This window comes from Ranitomeya imitator, chromosome 8, assembly GCF_032444005.1.
Source record: "Ranitomeya imitator isolate aRanImi1 chromosome 8, aRanImi1.pri, whole genome shotgun sequence".
Taxonomy (NCBI): domain Eukaryota; kingdom Metazoa; phylum Chordata; class Amphibia; order Anura; family Dendrobatidae; genus Ranitomeya; species Ranitomeya imitator.
Window position 1 is genome coordinate 103156904 of NC_091289.1, and position 20285 is coordinate 103177188.

The 20285-nt window shown below is 43.1% G+C and overlaps 1 protein-coding gene across 6 annotated transcripts in view; it reads right to left on the reverse strand.

The window, feature by feature from the left end:
• Positions 1–8693: 8693 nt before the first annotated feature.
• PLA2G4A (phospholipase A2 group IVA) overlaps positions 8694–20285 on the reverse strand; it is a 197882-nt gene continuing 186290 nt past the window's right edge. For all 6 annotated transcript variants that reach the window (XM_069737229.1, XM_069737232.1, XM_069737231.1 and 3 more), the window contains 2 exons: positions 19629–19786; positions 8694–9036 (listed from right to left, as the gene is read on the reverse strand). In XM_069737229.1, the coding sequence (XP_069593330.1) occupies positions 8914–9036; positions 19629–19786 (281 nt within the window). In that variant the 3' untranslated portion in view covers positions 8694–8913. The remainder of the gene's footprint in view (positions 9037–19628; positions 19787–20285) is intronic.

Here is a 20285-nt window from a genome sequence, read left to right on the forward strand (position 1 = left end):
AGGGGAAAATATGTGTATCAACCTTTTGTGTGGCACCGTATCAAAAGCTTTTGAAAAGTCCATATACACTACATCTACTGGGTTCCTTTGGTCCAGTCCGGAACTTACCTCTTCATAGAAACTGATCAAATTAGTCTGACATGAACGGTCCCTAGTAAACCCGTGCTGATACTGGGTCATGAGGTTATTCCACTTCAGATACTCCAGTATATCATCCCTTAGAATGCCCTCCAGGATTTTACCCACAGTAGAGGTTAAGCTTACTGGCCTATAATTTCCGAGTTCAGTTTTTGTCCCCTTTTTGAATATTGGCACCACATTTGCTATACGCCAGTCCTGTGGTACAGACCCTGTTATTATGGAGTCTTTAAAGATTAAAAATAATGGTCTATCAATGACTGTACTTAATTCCTGCAGTACTCGAGGATGTATCCCATCCGGGCCCGGAGATTTGTCAATTTTAGTGATTTTTAGACGCCGCTGCACTTCCTGCTGGGTTAAGAAGGTGACAATTAATGGGGAATTTTTATCACTAGTCATTTTGTCTGCCATGGGATTTTCTTGTGTAAATACTGATGAAAAAAAATCATTTAGCATATTGGCTTTTTCCTCATCCTCATCCACCATTTCACCCAGACTATTTTTAAGGGGGCCAACACTATCATTTTTTAGTTTCTTACTATTTATGTAGTTGAAGAATATTTTGGGATTATTTTTACTCTCTCTGGCAATGAGTCTCTCTGTCTCAATCTTTGCTGCCTTGATTTGCTTTTTACAGAATTTATTTAATTTTTTGTATTTATTTAAAGGGACACTTTCACCTGAATTTGGAGGGAACAATCTTCAGCCATGGAGGCGGGGTTTTTGATTCACCCTTTCCTTACCCGCTGGCTGGAATATTGGATTGAAGTTCATTCTCTGTCCTCCATAGTACATGCCTGCACAAGCCAATCTTGCCTTGCTCAGGCGTGTACTATGGAGGACAGAGAATGAACTTCAATCCAATATTGCGGCCAGCATGCAGCCAACGGGTATGGAAAGGGTGAATCAAAAACCCAAAAATCCCGCCTCCATGGCTGAAGATTGTTCCCTCCAAATTCAGGTGACAGTGTCCCTTTAATGCCTCCTCACTACCTACTTCCTTTAATTCTCTAAATGCTTTCTTTTTATCACTTATTGCGCCCCTTACAGCTCTATTTAGCCATATTGGTTTCCTCCTATTTCTAGTATGTTTATTCCCATACGGTATATACTGTGCACAGGTCCTATCCAGGATGCTAATAATTGTCTCCCATTTTCTTTGTGTATTTTTGTGTCTCAGGATATCGTCCCATTTAATTGCACCAAGATCCTCTCTCATCCGTTGGAAATTTGCCCTCCTGAAGTTTAGTGTCCTTGTAACCCCTCTATTACACATCTTTTTAAAGGATAGATGAAAGCTTATTATTTTGTGATCGCTATTTCCCAAGTAACCCCCAACCCTTATATTTGCTATGCGGTGTGGCCTGTTGGTTAATATTAGGTCTAGCAGTGCCCCCCTTCTTGTTGGGTCCTGAACCAGCGGTGAAAGGTAATTGTCTCTCACAGTTGTCAAAAACCGATTACCTTTGCTGGAACTGCAGGTTTCTGTTCCCCAATCTATTTCAGGGTAGTTGAAGTCCCCCATAATAATGACTTCTCCTTGAGTCGCAGCTTCATCTATTTGCTTTACGAGGATATTTTCCATTGCTTCCATTATTTTTGGAGATTTATAACAAACCCCTATCAGTAATTTATTATTTTTTCCCCCTCCCCTTATCTCCACCCACAGGGATTCTACATTTTCATTAAATTCACCTATATTATCACGCCGGATGGGTTTTAAGGACGATTTTACACATAGACACACCCCTCCCCCTCGCTTATCTGTACGGTCATTTCTAAACAGACTATAGCCCTGCAAGTTAACAGCCCAGTCATGGCTCTCATCTAGCCATGTTTCAGATATCCCCACCATGTCATAATTATGCTCCAACAACATTAGTTCTAATTCGTCCATTTTGTTGGCGAGGCTTCTGGCATTAGTATACATGCACTTGATGTTCCTCTGTACCTCTACTCTTAAATTATTAACTGTTCTAACCCCACCCCCCATGCCACCGCCACCCCCAACTTCCTTATTTGTGCCCAGGTCTCTGTCTGCACTATCTTCCCCTCCTATAAATTGAATACCCTCCCCCCAATCCCTAGTTTAAACAATCCTCCAACCTTCTAGCCATTTTCTCCCCCAGCACAGCTGCACCTTCCCCATTGAGGTGCAGTCCATCCCTAGCGTAGAGCCTGTAGCCAACTGAGAAGTCGGCCCAGTTCTGCAGGAACCCAAACCCCTCCTTCCTACACCAATTCTTGAGCCACTTATTAACCTCCCTCATCTCCCGTTGCCTCTCTGGCGTGGCACGTGGTACAGGGAGTATTTCGGAGAATACCACGTTGGAGGTCCTTGCTTTCAGCTTGCAGCCTAATTCCCTGAAATCATTTTTAAGGACCTTCCACCTACCTCTAACTTGTCATTTGTGCCAATATGCACCATGACCGCTGGGTCCTGACCAGCCCCTCCCAGTAATCTGTCCACCCGATCAGCGATGTGTCGGACTCGAGCGCCAGGTAGGCAGCACACCGTTCGACGATCCCTGTCTTTGTGACAGATTGCCCTATCTGTTCCCCTAATAATTGAGTCCCCCACTACCAGCACCTGTCTGGCCTGCCCTGCTCTCCTATTTCCCTCCTTACTGGAGCAGTCACTCCCCCGGCTTTCAGAGGATATGCCTGGCTGCAGCAGTGCTACCCCTGTACTGGCACCCCCCTCATCTGCCAACTTAGCAAACTTATTGGGGTGTTCCAGATCAGGACTAGCCTCCCTGGCACTCTTCCCTCTACCCCGCTTCCTAACTGTCACCCAGCTTGCTACTTCACCGTCCTGCAGCTCCATCTTACCATTCCCCCCCCCCCCATCTGTCCCATTGAGCGTCTGCTCCATGAGCAGAAGACTCCTCTCCATATTGTCAATGGATCTCAGTGTTGCCAGCTGCACATTTAGAGTCAGAATCTGGGTTTCCAAATGCACAACGTGCTCACATCTCGCACAGCAGTATGCACCCTCGATCGGCTGCTCAAGGACTGCATACATGTGGCAAGACGTGCACTGGATGGCATTAACAATCGTGGAGCACATTTCCTAATGGGGATTGCACCAGACAGAAAAGTTAAATAATAAAAAAATAAATAAATACAAAGTATTAATACAAAACAGACAGCAATTCAGTAATTCCTCCCTTGGAAACTCCCTGAATCCAAAGTCACTGAATCACAAGTCACACCTACCGCCGTCCACACTTACACTCAGGCCACACTCAGCTCGCTCACACTCGCTATGCTGAAGATTTATAGAGTTTTTTTTTTCTAGTTCCCCTCAACAGCAATCAACCTTGCTGTTCAAATGCACTTCCAAAAAAAAAAAAAAAATAACCTTGGTCGCTCTTCTCTGCACTTGCTCTAGTACAGTTATGTTTTCCTATACACTGGAGACCAGAATTGTACACCGTATTCTAAGTGTGGTCGAACTAGTGACTTGTATAGAGGTAAAATTATATTCTCCTCATGAGCATCTATGCCTCTTTTAATGCAAGTGCATGTGAGAGATTGATTAAGACATAAAAGGCTATCCTCTCCCGGTGCAGGGCTCCAACTTGCATCTCAATCTCTTCTGTAACCATAGTGATGGTCTCTTGTAAGGGTTTGCTCTCCACCGATGCAATCAGACGCAGACTGTCCAAAGATGTGACCAAAATTTGGTACTTATTAACCTCTTCGAGCCTTATGAAGTTTCCTGCCACACCCAAATCAACGTAAGCCACCTCGAGAGTAGTGTCTTTGAAAAAGTAACAGTTGAATTCACAGAGTGAGGGGTAGAGAGGAATCATACACATCTTCGGAGGCCTCTCTTACCTGTCCAAGGTGGAGGAGTTTCTCCGCCTTTCAGGGCAAAAACGGAGAAAATGAGAAGCACTTTCACAATAGAAGCATAAGCCCTGAGCGAACCTTTCCTTCGAACGATGTTTCAACCTTTGGAGCCGATCTACCTGCATCGGTTCAGGTGTGGTAACAGAGTTTGATACAGTGGGACTTGGACTGAGCGGCTTGCGAGAAGAAAAGGAAGGTTGCAGGAACCTCCTTTCCTGTACCGACTTGAGAGGACACTCCTGAAAATGCAGGTCAATGCGTGTTACCAGCGAGATTAGCTCCTCTGGAGAAGTAGGAGTGTCCCGGCCTGCAAGTTTGTCTTTAATTTTACCTGATAGACCCCGCTAGAAGGCTCCATTCAGTGCCTAGTTGTTCCATTCCAACTCGGAGGACAAGGTACGAAAACGAATAGCATATTGACCAACTGAGCGCACCCTGGTTGAAATTGAAGAGAGACTTGGTTGTAGAAGCCACCCGACCTGGTTCCTCAAAAACCTGTGAAAAGTCTCCAGAAAGGTCGACAGCTGGGAAATGAGATAGTCAAGCTCCCAGAATGGGTTCACCCAGGCCAAAGCCTCCCCCTCCAAGTGGGAGACCAAAAAAGCCACTTTTGCCCGGTCAGTGGGGTATTGCTGGGACAAAAGTTCAAAGTGAACATGACACTAATTTAAAAAGCCTCTGCAAAGCTTGGGCTCACCATTATACCTAGGAGGCTTTACTAGGCAAGGCGGAGGACTCAGTATGGGAACAGAATCTGGATCACGAGGCAAAGCTTGGGCTGAGGCTGTAGCAGCGGACTGAAGGTTAAATAAATGGTCATCCACTGAGGCTATACAGCTCAGCATGCGAGACTGCGTGTCTCGCTGCTGAGAAAGTTGCTGCTGAAGACTTGCAAGCTGCGTAGTGTTTACTGGATCAGCAGCTTGAAATTAAGTCAGACGAGATTCCATCGACTGCATAAAATTCATAATATGATTTTGATTTTCACGTAGATAAGCTAACTCCTTTTGAGCGGAGAATGAGGCACCGGCGGGATCCATGGCCTGATTATTCTGCAATGACTCCTTAGAGGAAGGTGCCCTAGAGTGGACCCTCTGGGTCAAGGTATCGAACTTCCCCTAGCTAAGCTGACCAAGTGAGGCCGACCCCTATACAGGGACAGTCAGGGGCAAGCCCTGGGGGCTCTAATACCTCAACAGCCGGTACCAAGATGGTGGCTCATAGGAACTGACAAGGAAATATCAGGAAAGTATATAAGCAGAAATGAGAACAAGGACACAGAGCATGGGATAGCCAGGGAATCAGTGGAGAGATGTTATGAATAGGTAATTCAGTACCACAATGGACAGAGGTCAGAGCACATACAGTGACCTGACAATAACCCAAAAACAAAGAACGAGCTCTGAGACGTGGGAACTCTGCTGACCGCAATCCCTAATCCTCTCCAACCACACTAGAGGCAGCCGTGGATTGCGCCTAACGCTCCCTATGCAACTCGGCACAGCCTGAGAAACTAGCTAGCCTGAAGATAGAAAATAAGCCTACCTTGCCTCAGAGAAATACCCCAAAGGAAAAGGCGGCCCCCACATATAATGACTGAGTTAAGATGAAAAGACAAACGTAGAGATGAAATAGATTTAGCAAAGTGAGGCCCAACTTTCTGAACACAGTGAGGATAGGAAAGGTAACTTTGCGGTCAACACAAAACCCTACAAAAACCACGCAAAGGGGGTAAAAAGACCCTTCGTACCGAACTAACGGCACGGAGGTACACCCTCTGCGTCCCAGAGCTTCCAGCAAGCAGGAAAAAACAAATAGACAAGCTGGACAGAAAAATACAGCAAACAAAATAGCAAAGCGGAACTTAGCTATGCAGAGCAGCAGGCCACAGGAACGATCCAGGAGGAAACAGGTCCAATACTAGAACATTGACTGGAAGCCAGGATCAAAGCACTAGGTGGAGTTAAATAGAGCAGCACCTAACGACTTCACCACATCACCTGAGGAAGGAAACTCAGAAGCCGTAGTACCACTTTCCTCCACCAACGGAAGCTCACAGAGAGAACCAGCCGAAGTACCACTTGTGACCACAGGAGGGAGCTCTGCCACAGAATTCACAACAGAGAGAGGTGGGAGAGACTGGAAGGTGACAGCAGGATGCAAGGAACTCTGGATAATGCAGGCAGGGGAATAAACTAGAGAGGAAAACACAAAGGAATAGCAGGATAAGGTATGCCCAAGGTAGGAGCACTACCAGACACAGGAGGGACCCGATTGTCAATGAGACTTAACACAATAATCAGGCACCTCCTTAAGGGGAGGGTGCCTGATATAGCGAGCACGCCAGAGCTATTGGTGGAGCGGCGAAGCAAGTGAGAAGAAATCAATAAATGAATGAGGTTGAACACAGCCACGGCTTACGAGAGTCAGGGGGTGCACGCACAGAGACCCAGTAGCCGGGGCAGGAGGTGTCCGAGAGATGTAGCGGCGCTCCCGACCAGCAGGACGCCGGGATACGGAAGCGAAGCAAGAGGCGCCAGACCAGGGGATGCAGGTTGCTGAAGCAGAGCGGGAGACGCCAGACCGGGTGAGCACAGACAACGCGGCAGCAGCACGACATAATCCCGGAGCAGGTAAGGCAGAGGCAATGGGCTGGGGAGCAGAGACACTGACACCGAGTATAAGCCGACCTGAGCATAAACTGAGGCATCTAATTTTACCACAAAAAAAATGGGAAAAATTATTGACTCGAGTATAAGCCTGGTATCCATTGTCCCCCCTCATTCCCATCCTGTTATGCTTGCCCTCCTCATCCACATCCTTGCATGCATGGCTCCTCATCCCTATCCTGATATGCATGGATCCTCTTCCCTATTCTGGTATGCATGGCTCCTCATTCCTATCCTTGAAGACACAAAAGAGCATAGTAAAACCAAAAACACTCAGTTTCAAAAAATCACAGTAATCCGCAAGTACTAGTAAAAAGATGTAAAAAACAGGGTATTTGGTTGATACGTTTTCTGCAAAAAATGTATACTAAGCTGCTCCACCAAACCTCAAGGTACACCCATATAGAGCAGTCCTAACTGATGTATGCAATCCCTATCTGATGTATTTTAAAACCTGATCATCTGTATATTACCTGTGTGAACAGGGTTCAGAGAGGAAATGTCCATGTAGACACGCTGAGTGGAACAGCTTTTGTGCAGATAGCCCACAAGGAGTGGTGGGTAACTCCCTAGTCTTGTAGACACAAGAGAGCAATTATGGAAACAGGAACACATGGGCTACTTGCACAGTGAACAAGTCTGTAGGAACATGTTCACACACCACCAAGAAACTTGAAGACACAAAAGAGCATAGTAAAACCTCATCCCTATCCTTGTATACATGGCTCCTCATCCCTCTCCTGGTATGCATGGCTCCTCATCCCTATCCTTGTATGCATGGCTCCTCATCCCTATCCTGGTGTGCATGGTTCCTCATCCTTATTCTGGTGTGCATGGCTCCTAATCCCTATCATGGTCTACATGGCTCCTCATCCCTATCCTGGTATGCATTGTCCCCTGATCCCTATTCTTGTATGCATGGCTCCTCATCCCTATCCTGGTCTACATGGTTCCTCATCCCTATCTTGGTTTGTATGGCTCCTCATCTCTATCTTGGTATGCATGGCTCCTCATCTCTATCCCAGTGTGCATGGCTCCTCATCCCTATCCTTGTATGCAAGGCTCCTCATCCCTATCCTTGTATGCATGACTCCTCATCTCTATCCTGGTATGCATGGCTCCTCATCAAAATGTGCTGGAAAACTTGGCTTATACTCGAGTATAAATGGTAATTAGTGCTGCCTTATTGAATGATTTTAAATGGAAGCAAATGCATTTTTTTTTTAACTTCAGCATTTAAAGGGAACCTGTCAGCAGGATTGCTGGCGGCGCCATCTTGCTAGATAAGAATTAAAGAAAAAAAGCCCAATCCCTAGCTGCTACTATGCCTGCAACGCCATCTAGGAGGAGGACATTTTTTTTATTTTTATTTTTTTGAACTTCAGGATTACATCAAACAAATGTGTATATAATTCATTACATATGCGATCATGCTGCAGCGCAGGTGCCACTGCCGACACCTGCCTTCAGAAGGATTTTTTTTCCCACATGTGCATATGAATTATTCCTATTATTATTCCTATTATTCTGGTAAGTCTAAGGATGCCTCTTTTGCAGCTTACAGAACCTGTACTCTCTTTTTAACTGTATTATTTCAGAGGAAATTACCATCTCAAAAGAAAAAGCCTATTTGCTCTGCAGGCATGGAGGGTGGAAAAAGAAAATATTGTGGTCTCATAACAGCATTAGCATTTCTGGTTTTCTGCTCCTGGGAATAGCACTTTGATGACCCCATTGACTTATTATAGGGTTCACCAAGCTGTGTTTTTATGGCAAATATGCGTTGGTAGTTTTGTGTAGAGCCTAGATTACAGCTTCCAACATACGGTATATTCTCCAATTTATGTTTTTGAATTCCCTTTATGGCTTGGTACACTCATCTGGCTGCACCTTTGTCAGATTAACTTCTTGTTATATCAGGATCTCATACCGGATCATGACAGTGGTGAGTAGGCTCATGGAGAAAAGAACATTAATTCAAATATAATATAATATAATACATATAGTGATATATAAGACAACTGATAATGAAAAGATATTCGTCTTTTAATGTTCTTTAACAATTTGCTTATTTCCAATACAAAAAAAGTACAGTAAGAATGAGTATTCTAAATATAACATCTCTAGATAGGATGATAAATAATGACGCTTCTTTATACACATGTAGTACACGTGGCTTCCTTCCTCATCCACGTACAACACAATAGGACTCCCTTTATACTAATGTCACAGTAGGTTGGACAACTCAGCTTTGCGGTTTGCTCTTGTTAAAAAATTTCCGAGCTTCAACATCACTGAGAGACACAGAGCATCGAGACGGATGCTGCCTCCTGTACTCAATACTTTCCCCAATTGCTTCCTTTATCACCTGCAACCAGACAAAAAATGCATAATTTAGTGCAACACTTCGAGAACCTACGGCAGACAGGTAAATCATTCCTACCATTAGTTAACCTTATATTATTATTATTATTATTATTATTTATTATTATAGCGCCATTTATTCCATGGCGCTTTACATGTGAGGAGGGGTATACATAATAAAACAAGTACAATAATCTTGAAAAATACAAGTCACAACTGGTACAGGAGGAGAGAGGACCCTGCCCGCGAGGGCTCACAATCTACAAGGGATGGGTGAGGATACAGTAGGTGAGGGTAGAGCTGGCCGTGCAGCGGTTTGGTCAATCGGTGGTTACTGCAGGTTGTAGGCTTGTCGGAAGAGGTGGGTCTTCAGGTTCTTTTTGAAGGTTTCGATGGTAGGCGAGAGTCTGATATGTTGTGGTAGAGCATTCCAGAGTAGGGGGGATGCACGAGAGAAATCTTGTATGCGATTGTGGGAAGAGGAGATAATAGGGGAGTAGAGAAGGAGATCTTGTGAGGATCGGAGGTTGCGTGCAGGAAAATACCAATGTTCTTCAGTTTAAAAAAAAATGCCACAGTTAACTTGAATTAAAGGGAATCTGTTGGAATTGGGCATCTTTTTGCCTACATTGTGCTGCTAACAAAGCATCAATTAGTTTACTGGCTGCAGATTTTAGGACAGTTTTTAGATGTAAAATGTAGCAGAGCGGAGAAAGCCAAAGCCACCCACAGCAGGCTCTATATGTACACAGTCTATGGATAGTGAGCTGCTTATCACAGGAGGGGTCGGGGTCAGACTACCAGTCACATGCACATGAGACCTGGCAGTGATAATCTACCCGTGATAAAACCTTCAGTGTAAGCAAACAACATCACACGGCATGATAAATTACACATTCTTAGATGAGGTAGCAAAATCGTGCCGACAAAGTCCCTTTACCCATTCACCCTGAAGCCTGTGTTCACCTTCCTGACCAGGCCAATTTTCTCAATTCTGGCCACTGTCAATTTATGAGGTTATTAATCTGGAACACTTGAATAGATCTCACTGATTCGGAGATTGTTTTTTGTGACATATTGTACTTCATGATTGTGGAAACATATCTTTGGTATGACTATTTTGTGTAAAACTCTGAAATTTGGAAAATTTGCAATTTTTAAAGTTTTACATTTTATGCCCTTAAATAAGAGAGTCATGTCACACAAAATAGTTAATAAATAACATTTACCACATGTCTACTTTACATCAGCACAATTTTTGAAACAATTTTTTTGTTAGGAAGTTATAAGGGTTAAAAAGTTGACCAGCGATTTTTTATTTTTTTAACAAAATTTACAAAACCACCTTTTTTAGGGACACATTTGAAGTGACTTTGAGGGACCTATAATGACGGAAAATACGCAAAAGTGACACCATTCTAAAAACTGCACCCCTCAAGGTACTAAAAACCACTTCCAAGAAGTTTATTAACCCTTCAGGTGCTTCACAGGAATTAATGGAATATGGAATGAAAAAAAAAAATAAACATTTACCTTTTTTTCACAAAAATTTTCCTTTGCACCTAATTGTTTCATTTACCTTCATATGGGTAAACAGGAGAAAATTGACCATACAATTTGTTGTGCAAATTCTCCTGTGTATGGCAATACCCAATATGTGGAAAAATTACTGTATCGGCACACGGCAGGGCTCGGAAGGGAAAAATGTGCCATTTTACTTTTAGAATGCAAAATTTGCAGGAATAATTAGTGGATGCATTGTCACGTTTGGAGAGCCTCCGACGTGCCTAAGCAGTGGAAACCCCCCGACAAGTGACACCATTTTGGAAAATATACCCCTCAGGGAACTTATCTAGATGTTTACTGAGCTCCTTGAACCCCCAGGTGCTTCACAGAAGTTTAGAACGTTGAACCATAAAAAAATAATAATAATAATAAAAAAATAATCACATTTTCCCACAAAAATGATTTTTAGCCCTAAATTGGGCATTTTCACAAGGGTAACATGAGAGAATGGACCCCAAATTTGTTGTGAAATATATCGCCATATTACAGTGCATATTTTGCTGCACTGGTTTGACAGTGGGATGTCACATTGGCAGAGCCAGGTGCCAAAACAGCAGAAATCCCTCATAAGTGACCCCATTTTACAAACTACACCTCTTAATAAATTTATCTAGGGGTCCAGTGATCACATTGACAAGACAGGTGGGTCAAATAATTTTATACCACTGGGCTGGGAACAACAAATAATTTAAAATTTTTACCACCAAGAATTGTGTGTTCGCTCCAAATTTTTAATTTTCATGCTGGCAAATGGGAAAAAATGCCACCAAAATGTGTCCCACAATTTAGCTATACGGCGAGACTCGGGAGTGACGGAGCGCTATTTGCCTCCTGGGGCACAAATTTTTCCAGAATAGTTTGTTGACTCCATATACAGATTTTCTAAGAGCTAGAAGAGCAGAATATCTCCCTCAAATGACCCCATTTCGGAAATTACACCCCTTTAGGAATTTATCTATAGATGTAGTGACGATTTTGACTCCATAGGTGTTCTCTAGAAACAGGCAGCAGTGGATGTTGTTGAGTGAAAATTGCAAACTGCCATTGCAGTGACCAGTATGTTGAACTGACCAGTACATTATGCCCAGCTCATGCTTCAGGAGACATGCACCCATAAATTAGGTGGGCTCTCATCACTGCAGAAATGCCAAACATGTGGGTGCTTAATGTGGTTTAGGCACATTGGGGCATTTAGATTTGGGAGTGCAGAATTTGCTGAATTTCTTTTTTGGGGGGGCGAGGAGCCATTTTGCTATTCCAGAGCTTTTGTACTACCAGTAATGTGGAAGCCCCCTATATTTCCATTGACAGATGACGGACCTGTGAGGGGACTTGCGTTTTTTGAGGATCGAGTTGAAGCTTTTATTGGGAACATAACATTTAGGATCACATTTACCGGGCGCTCTACGCTGAGCACTTACTTTGGGGTTTCCATCTAACTCTCCGAGTGACATGACAGATGAAACCCCCCGTGAGATCAATTCACTATAATGAGGCAGCAGAGTTACTCTGGACTGCATCTGGTTTCTGCTTAGCAGTATCCTTTTTAGAAGTGCACAAAACTGGTCGACCGTGCTTTTACGCTTGCCTAAAAACATGGACACTGCCGGATCACAGGTCCTATGGTGTTTACAGTGCCTCATTAAAGGGAATCTTCCGCTGGGGGTTACGTCTGAGTCACGTAATTCAGAGATTTACATGGAAACCCGGTGCAAGAACTCAGTGCAGAGCGCAATATATATGTGCGCCAAGCCTTACTGCGATCTTTAGGAGACAGAATGAACAAGTCAACAGCATGTGAAGAATAGTTTTTTTTTCCATTTTTTACGCCGTTCCTCATGCTGTATAAGTGAATTGACGACTTTATTATTTGGGTCGGTGCGATTATAGCGACCTATATTGGTTTTTATGTTTGGCAGTTGTCACCCACTAAAATACACTTTTTATCGCAAAAATATTTTTTTTGCATCGTCATATTTAGACAGCTATTAATTTTTCTATATTTCAGCCGACAGTCATGTAACAACTTTTTTGCGGGACGAGTTGACATTTTTATTGTTACCATTTTTGGGCACATGGCATTTTATTGCTTTCTATTCCGATTTTTGGGAGGTAAAATGAAGAAAAAACAGCAATTCAGGATTTTTTGGGACCATTCTGCGTGTGGTAAAATTGATGGGGAAGCTTTTTTTTTTCTGGTCAGTATACTTACAGTGATACATCATTTATATCATTTTTTAACGTTTTGGTGCTTTTACACAAAAACTATTCTGTAGAAAAAATGAATTATTTTTATATTGCTTTATTCTGAGAGCTATTACTTTATTTTTCAGCTGATGGAGCTTTATGGCAGCTTCCTTTGTGTGGGATAAGATGATGTTTTCAGCGGTACCGTTTTTACTTACATTCGATCGTGTTTTATTCCAGTTTTTGTTTAGCGATTTGATAAACCATTGTTTTTTGCCTTTTTTTACAGTTTTCACTGAAGGGGTTAACTAGTGGGACAGTTTTATAGGTCGGGTCGTTCTGGACGTAGCAATAGTAAATGTTTACTTTTTTGCTTTTTATATGTACAAATTAATGTATTTATTGGAATATTTTTTTTTTTGGTTCTTTATTTTGGGATTTTAACTTTTTCACATTGTCCCAGGATGGGACATCACTGTATAGTGACAGATCGCTGATCTGATGCTCTGCAATGCTTCTGCACTGCAGGGCATCAGAGCAGCATTTGACGGGCAGGGGAGGAGGCGAATCAGCTCCTGCTAGCAGGCCACCTTCCCAAGATATATATCTTTCCTGTATCAAAATGTAAGATTCCGAGGGACGTGGCCTAGGCGTGATGGAGTGAAGACGCTGCTTCCTAGTGCTCTGGGGACAGAGAGAATATACTTAATTTTAACTCACTCACGATATCCATGTGTGCTTCCAGAAGAAGGGGAACTGGATCCAGCAGCACTCCGGTCCCTTCCCACCACAAAGAAACAGCCCTGACCCGCATGATTCAGATTATTCCCATAGTCCTGTATTTAGCAATGGCTAGAGTCACTTCGACATAAGGTATGGACACATTTTCAAATGGTGGGTGCCACAAGAAAAAAAAATGAAGTGAGAGAAAATGCATTAATTTTTTCTTGTGGCACCCACCATTTGAAAATGTGTCCATACCGCATGATTCAGAGCAGTTTGCCGAAGGGGAAGCCTGCAACTGCCACAGCAATGGCCCCCAGCACTAAGACAGCGAGGTATGTCAGAGAAGACGCCTGCGGGGAGTCAGGGAAGAAGCTCTCGGGACTCATCAGGGAGGGGTGGCTCATCCCCCCCACCGAAGCCCAGATACAATGCATATCAGGAATGCAGCAGACCAGGGAGATAGAGCTGGTGGAGATTTGCAGGGAGAGACCCAGGTACAAGGCAACGCCACAATAAAATGCAGCCCAGTCCATGCAGTCTCCCAGTTTGACCTCCACAGCCTGCAGGAGTTGATTAAAGCCCTTCCTACTAAAACAGAAATAGACTCCCTGTAGAGGCTTCCCAGGAAAAGGCAGTTTTAGCTCTTAGAAGTGATATGGACACACTAACCACTCATACAGCCTCAATGGAGGAGGCTACAGCTTCACTATCTGAGAGGCTGTCATCACAGACTCCTATGCAGGACATGATGTTACTGAATGACCAGGAAAATCGTGGTCGCCGCAATAACGTGCGCCTTAAAAGGTATACCTGAGAGGGTCACAATAGATACCCTATCTCAAAAAGTTACGACCATCTTTAACCAGATTATGCAGAGAGAGTCAGAGACTCCTTTTGTGTTTGATAGGATCCATAGAGTTACATGCTGGGGGTCACCTTCCAGCTCAAACCCCAGAGATGTTCTGTACAGAATGCACTATTTCTCAGAGAAGGAGAGTATTCTACACAATGCTTGGACATTTGGGCCGGTCTGCCTGGAAGGAGTGGAGATCCGCTTGTTTCCAGATATTTCAGCATGCACCCTGATTATTAGACGTCTGCTTCGGCCTCTACTGCATAAGGTTAAGGAGTCTGGGGCCACCCATTCCATCTGATCATATGGAGAGAGAGCTCTGTCTTCACCCTTAAACACCCGGATGAGCTCAAAGATTTGTTCAAATTTTTGGACATATTACCATTCCCTGTACTGAACTGGCTACAAGTTGAGCGTCCTCGGCCGCTACTTCAGAGGGAGAAGAAGAATAGGGGCAGACATCCATCCAATGTGCAGGAAAAGGAGAAGGCTGATTTCACGACGAGCTCCACTCCCTCTGAATCTCCAATCTGACACTTTGTGACAAAGGTTGCATGGTTATTATGAGTTTTCCTCCCTCTTGTCTGGTGAGGTAGACTTGGAGGGTTCTACTGGGATCATGTCCTATGGGGCTGCGGCTTATAGCTTATATGCTTCTGTTATATCCATGTGCAAGTTTGTCTTAGTCCCCCCTCCCTCCTGTTCTGTCCGATAGAATTGAATACTCTGTAATCTGGAGGAAACCTAAGGGTATATCACCCAAGTTAAGATTGGGTTGAGTTCTTGTGGGTGAATTGTATCATTTCATTTTGCTCAGTTAATGTATGTTCTTATGTCCTTTGTCCGCCGGGGCACTGCCTCACAGTTTTCTGTGTTCCCCAGAGTGCTTGCAGGTCCAGTTTGGATTTGCTAGGTGGCTGTTTGCCCTCAACTCGATCGTGGTGCGGAGAGCTCACAGTACTACTAGTAGAGGAACTCTCCTCCTCCATTCTTCTTTCTAGCGTCTTGCATTAGCTACTTTCTACTTTTGCTACTTTCTACTTCTTACCTCCACCCCTCCTCCCTCTTGCCCATTCCCCTTCTACACACACGGGGATCCACAGCCTGCTCTCACTATGCCTCATGCCATCCCAATGGAGGTAAAGTGTGGCTCACTTAATGAAAAGGAATTGCATAGTTTAGGCAAATGAGCCATTGACGAATTTAAAAAAAAAAATCCCATATCCAAATTGTTTTCTTGCAAGAAACACATGCCAGCTTAGCCAAGCCAGTCAACCTATCTTCTCATTGGTTCCTAGAGGAGTATCAGAGTTGTTCTCCTGACTCAAAATCTAGAGGAACGGGTATCTTGATTTCCCAGACTCTCCCATGGGAGTTTATGGATTCTCGCATAGATAATATGGGCAGAATAAAGATGTGGGAAGCAATTTTCCCCATTACCATCGTCACTCTTGCCTTTGTGTACCTACCTAATGTCGGACAGGTTTCTGCACTGGCGGGTCACCTGGATTCTGTTGCTGAGTTCTTGGAGGGTACTCTGGTCCTGGGGGGCGACCTCAAGATCACACTTGACCCATCTATAGACACATCTTCTGGAGCTTCATCTCATTCCCTAGCAGGACTAAGTCGCCTGAAAAGGATATTACATGACTACCAACTTATCGATACTTGGAGACTACTACACCTCTCGGACAGGGACTTCTCTTTTTATTCACCAGTCCATGACTCTTACTCTAGATTAGACTATTTCTTTGTACACCACAAATATATCTCTAAGAAACAGGAGACTGACAGTCTCCATTACCTTCTCGGAGCATGCGCTCTGCTCTATCGTGGTTACCCTGCCCTCTTGTCAATGGCAGTGGAGACTAAACTCCTCTCTCCTGGACGATCCTTTGATTGCTCAGGAGATTTCGCAGACCTTGAGAGAATTTTTGGAATTAAACAAATCTGCTGATACTTCTCCAAACACTGTTTGGGAGGCTCATACATGCGTGATCAGAGGAGTTTTGATAAAACATGGGGCGAGATGAAAGAGGGAGAGAGGCCAAACTTGATGCCCTTCTGACCCAAATTAAAAACACTGCAAATTGCACTCATTAAGATACGAGATGATTTGCGTAACCTTCTTAATAAAAAGGCCAAGGGGATTTCAGCCCGCTGTAGGCGACACTACTACGAACATGGGAACAAATGTAGCAAATCCCTCGCAAAAGCATTAAGACTGCAAAGTGCTAGATCTTACATTCCAGAAATATTCTCCACCGCTCATGCTAAACGTGTCCAATCCTCCCATGACATTGCAAAAGCCTTTCAGACATTTTATGCGTCCCTTTACAACACAGATAATAACCCAGCCACTGCCTCGCTCGGTTTTCGTTCCCGTGTAAAGGAATATATCACGAATGCAGGTTTACCAAAGCTGGCCCCCAGTGATATCTTGATGATGGAGGAACGCATAACAGAACATGAAGTGCGCTCGTCTATTTCTGCTGCTAAAACAGGTAGGGCGCCAGGCCCGGATGACTACCCGGCTCTTTACTCCAAAAAAATTCAGAGATTTACTAACCCCGGGGATGTTAGCCTCCTTTAATTCAATGTCTAAAAATAACCCCCACATCCAGATTCTCTGAGATCCCATATTGCGGTGATACATAAAGAAGGGAAAGACCCGAACTAGTGTGCCAGCTTCCGTCCCATTTCCCTGTTAAATGTTGATGTAAAACTCTTTGCCAAGATCCTTGCATCTAGACTTGCTCCCCTTCTCTCGGGAGTCGTTTACCTCGACCAAGCTGGATTTATGCCAGGCCGAGAGGCCAGAGACAACACTATTAAGTCTATTAACTTAATTCATCATGCTAAATTCCGAAATGTCCCATCAATCCTCTTATCCACCGACGCAGAGAAGGCATTTGATAGGGTCAATTGGGTTTTCTTGGAAGAGACCCTCATTCACCTGGGTATGGCAACAAGAATGCTCCAGTGGATCCTGTCTCTATATTCAGTCCCTTCTGCCAGGGTCTGGGTGAACGATGCACTTTCAGATCCGTTCTATATTTATAATGGTACACAACAGGGATGCCCTCTGTCCCCCCTCATTTTCATCTTCACCCTTGAACCCTTTCTTAGACATGTTAGAGCCAACCCCAACATCTCGGGTATTAATGTACTTCAAAACACAAAGTAGTAGCCTACGCTGACGACCTTCTTTTCTTCGTTACCTCACCTAAGACTTCCCTACCTAACCTTACGAATGAATTCAGATTATATGCCCAATTGTCTAATTTCAAAATTAATCTTTCAAAATCTGAGGCACTCAACATTAATTCTTCCCCGGAACTTGTGAGTTCTTTACAGGAGTCTTTCAGTTTCAAATGGGCTACCCGACACCTGAAATATTTAGGAGTAAGAATATCTGCAGACATCAATTCTTTATATCAATGGAACTTCCCTGGTCTTTTAATATCCATTCAAGCAGACTGTGATAGGTGGTCCAAAATATCTTTCACCTGGTTTGGCAGATGCCAAATTTTTAAGATGAACATATTACCAAGGGTCCTGTATATTCTACAGACTCTCCCCATCAATATCCCTGCTAACTTTTTTAGAAAATTAGAGTCTATTCAGGTCTTGTTTATATGGGTAAGAAAGCCTGCTAGACTAATGAGGGAGGTTCTCTGCAGACCCAAGAGGTTGGGGGGAGTGGGGCTTCTGTACCTAGAAATGTATCATTTGGCAGGCCACCTAGCTAGAATGATAGACTGGTGCAGAAACGGATACAATAAGGCCTGGGTTCAAATAGAACAAAGTTTTTGCCCGACCCCATTGAAGACCCTTCCGTGCTTTTACTTTTGGCCCCAGAGTAAATCAAATCCTATCCGATCATTGGACCCTGGTCCATTTACACTTACTCCCCTCCGGATCTATAAATCATCTTTGTTGAAATTTTTGATCATGGCAGCGAGGGCTTGCATCCCGGAGAGATGGAAGAGTCCCACACCTCCCACCAAATCTCAGTGGATTGCAAAAGTCAATGAAATTATATATATGGAGGACCTCACCTCATCCATTTATGACTCATATCCACAGTTTTGGGCTACTTGGCTTGGTTGGATGGATTTTCGAAGTTCTAGTGAGTATTGTGATCTAATGTTGGAAGCAAACCCCCTTCTGTAGTTAACTGAAATCTACAGGCAGAGTGGTGGGCTTGGCCGGGTGGGCGCCCCTTCCCCTTACCCCCTTGTTTTTTCCCTCCCTTACTTTCATTTTCCCACTTTTTTTTTCATCTTTCTCTCTTTTCTTTGTTATACTTTATGTTAAAAGTAAAAAAATGGAAGACCCTTCGGGTCGGGTAATCAACCTTTACTTCTGGGTCCCCGGTTGTTAAAAACTCGTGGACGATGTCCCTGGTTGGGGGTTAAGTTGTAATTAGTGATGAGCGAATATACTCGTTACTCGAGATTTCTCGAGCACGCTCGGGGTCCTCAGAGTATTTTTTAGCGCTCGGAGATTTAGTTTTTTGCCACAGCTGAATGATCTACATCTGTTAGCCAGCTTAAGTACATGTGGGGATTCCCTAGCAACCAGACAACCCCCACATGTACTTATGCTGGCTATCAGATGTAAATCATTCAGCTGCGGCAAGAAAATCTAAAACTCCGAGCACTAAAAAAAATACTTGGAGGACTCCCGCCGAGCATGCTCGAGAAATCTTGAGTAACGAGTATATTTGCTCATCACTAGTTGTAATGTTTGTATTTGTCTACTTGTCAGATTCCAATTATTATGTTAACTTGGATTTCGTTGTGAGTCTTTAAATAAAGAATTATAAAAAAAAAAATAAAAAAAAAAAGTAAGATTCTCAGGTAATCCATTATGCAGCCAGAAATATACACTGAAACAGAGGCTATAGAAGGCTATAAGTGCAACATTTGTAATGAAACCAAACTAAATTCATTTATTTTTGGCTTAAAATCATTTTTGTAAGAAATTAAAGAAAAATACACAAAAAACTGCACCTAGATATTGACAACCCCATTACTAGTATGGAGCTGCACATTTTAAAATGGGTACCAACATTAAAAAGGGGCAGGTTTTTCTACATCCCTGCATTGGGATGTACCACAAGTCTCCATTTTGGCAACCAATAGGGGTTTGCAGTCAATTTTGTCCAGGCACAGGAAAGAGCAGCAATCCCACTCACATTCTAATTTAAGAAATTTTCTAGAAAAGTAATACATCGTATGTCAAAAAGTCATACATACATTTATGTTGTTGAGGGTATTGAACTCCATTAGGTCATGCAGTCTTTTAAATGCGTCATTTGGGTATTGGAAATTAAATGTTGAGAAAGGAGTTTCAGGGTCATCAAAAATGTCAAAATCTGCAAAATCTCTCTCTTCATCAGTTTCTCTAGGGACACCTGAAAAAAAAAAAAAATATATAGAAAACTTATGCAGTTTAGCACAAAAATATACAGCATGTAACAGAAATCTAGTAAAAAGCAAACAGTAAAAGTGTATATATATATATTTTTTTAAGCACATTGTTACATTGTACATCCATTGTTTTGCAGGAAAATAATTTTTAAATGGGCTATCCGAAACTAAGTGTTTAACCATTTCATAATTTCACCACTTTAATGTACTTCAGTACAAACATTTCCAACCCGTCCCTTTCTATGTGAGGCATTCTGCAGTTTTAGCATTCATACATTTGGTTTTAAATTACTAATAAAAGTAAATTTTTATTCAAATAGATCTTTTAGTTTCCCCAGATTTATCTTTCCAATGGGGTTTACTAATTTTTTATGCAGACTCTGTATAAGAAAAGAAACAAAGCCATGATCAGCATTGCCCCATATTATTGGGCTGATTAATATGGTGGTGTCAGCGAGCCCTTGGTGAATCTCTACTCATTCT